The 573-nt window shown below is 70.9% G+C and overlaps 1 protein-coding gene across 1 annotated transcript in view; it reads left to right on the top strand.

Moving 5' to 3' along the window:
• TTC38 (tetratricopeptide repeat domain 38) overlaps window positions 1-573 on the top strand; it is a 10,155-nt gene that overhangs the window by 5,333 nt on the left and 4,249 nt on the right. The window contains exons 6-7 of the mRNA XM_012735092.1: window positions 175-269; window positions 402-563. Coding sequence (XP_012590546.1) covers window positions 175-269; window positions 402-563 — 257 coding nt within the window. The remainder of the gene's footprint in view (window positions 1-174; window positions 270-401; window positions 564-573) is intronic.

The following is a 573-nucleotide window of genomic DNA, read 5'->3' as shown; positions in this document are numbered from 1 at the left end:
CCGCAGCTGGCCGACGAGTCTGAACCCTCAGCTGCCGGGCGAGGCCCGCCCAGGTCTAGTGACCGCTTCACTCGGGCCCCATGAGCTAACTGGCAGTCTCGCCGCGGCGCCTTCGGCACATCCAGGCCGGCTCCGGCCACGTGCCCCCGCCGACTGCGGGCGCCCGAGCCTGAGCCTGCTCTCCCGCCTGCAGCTACGTGAAGGGCATTTACTCTTTTGGACTGGTGGAAACCAACTTGTACGATCAGGCGCTAAAGCTGGCCACGGAGGTAGGCGGCCCCCGAGTGCCGGCCAGGACGGGCGGCAGGGCCAGCGCACGCGCCCACGCCCCGCGGCCCTGCAGGTCCCCACCTGGGTCCTCCCCAGAGACCCGCCCTACCCCCAACGCCGTGTCGCCCCAGGCTTTATCCGTCAACCCGACCGACGCGTGGTCCGTGCACACGGTCGCCCACGTCCACGAGATGAGGGCGGAGGTCGGGGCCGGGCTGGAGTTCATGCGGCGCTCGGAAGCCCACTGGAAGGTACGGTGGCCGGGCGGCTGCTCGGGCCCACAGCGGCCAGCACTTTCTGGAG

The sequence above is a fragment of the Condylura cristata genome, unplaced genomic scaffold, assembly GCF_000260355.1.
Source record: "Condylura cristata isolate star-nosed mole 26May11 unplaced genomic scaffold, ConCri1.0 scaffold00004, whole genome shotgun sequence".
Classification (NCBI taxonomy): domain Eukaryota; kingdom Metazoa; phylum Chordata; class Mammalia; order Eulipotyphla; family Talpidae; genus Condylura; species Condylura cristata.
This window is presented reverse-complemented; position numbering and strand designations above follow the sequence as displayed.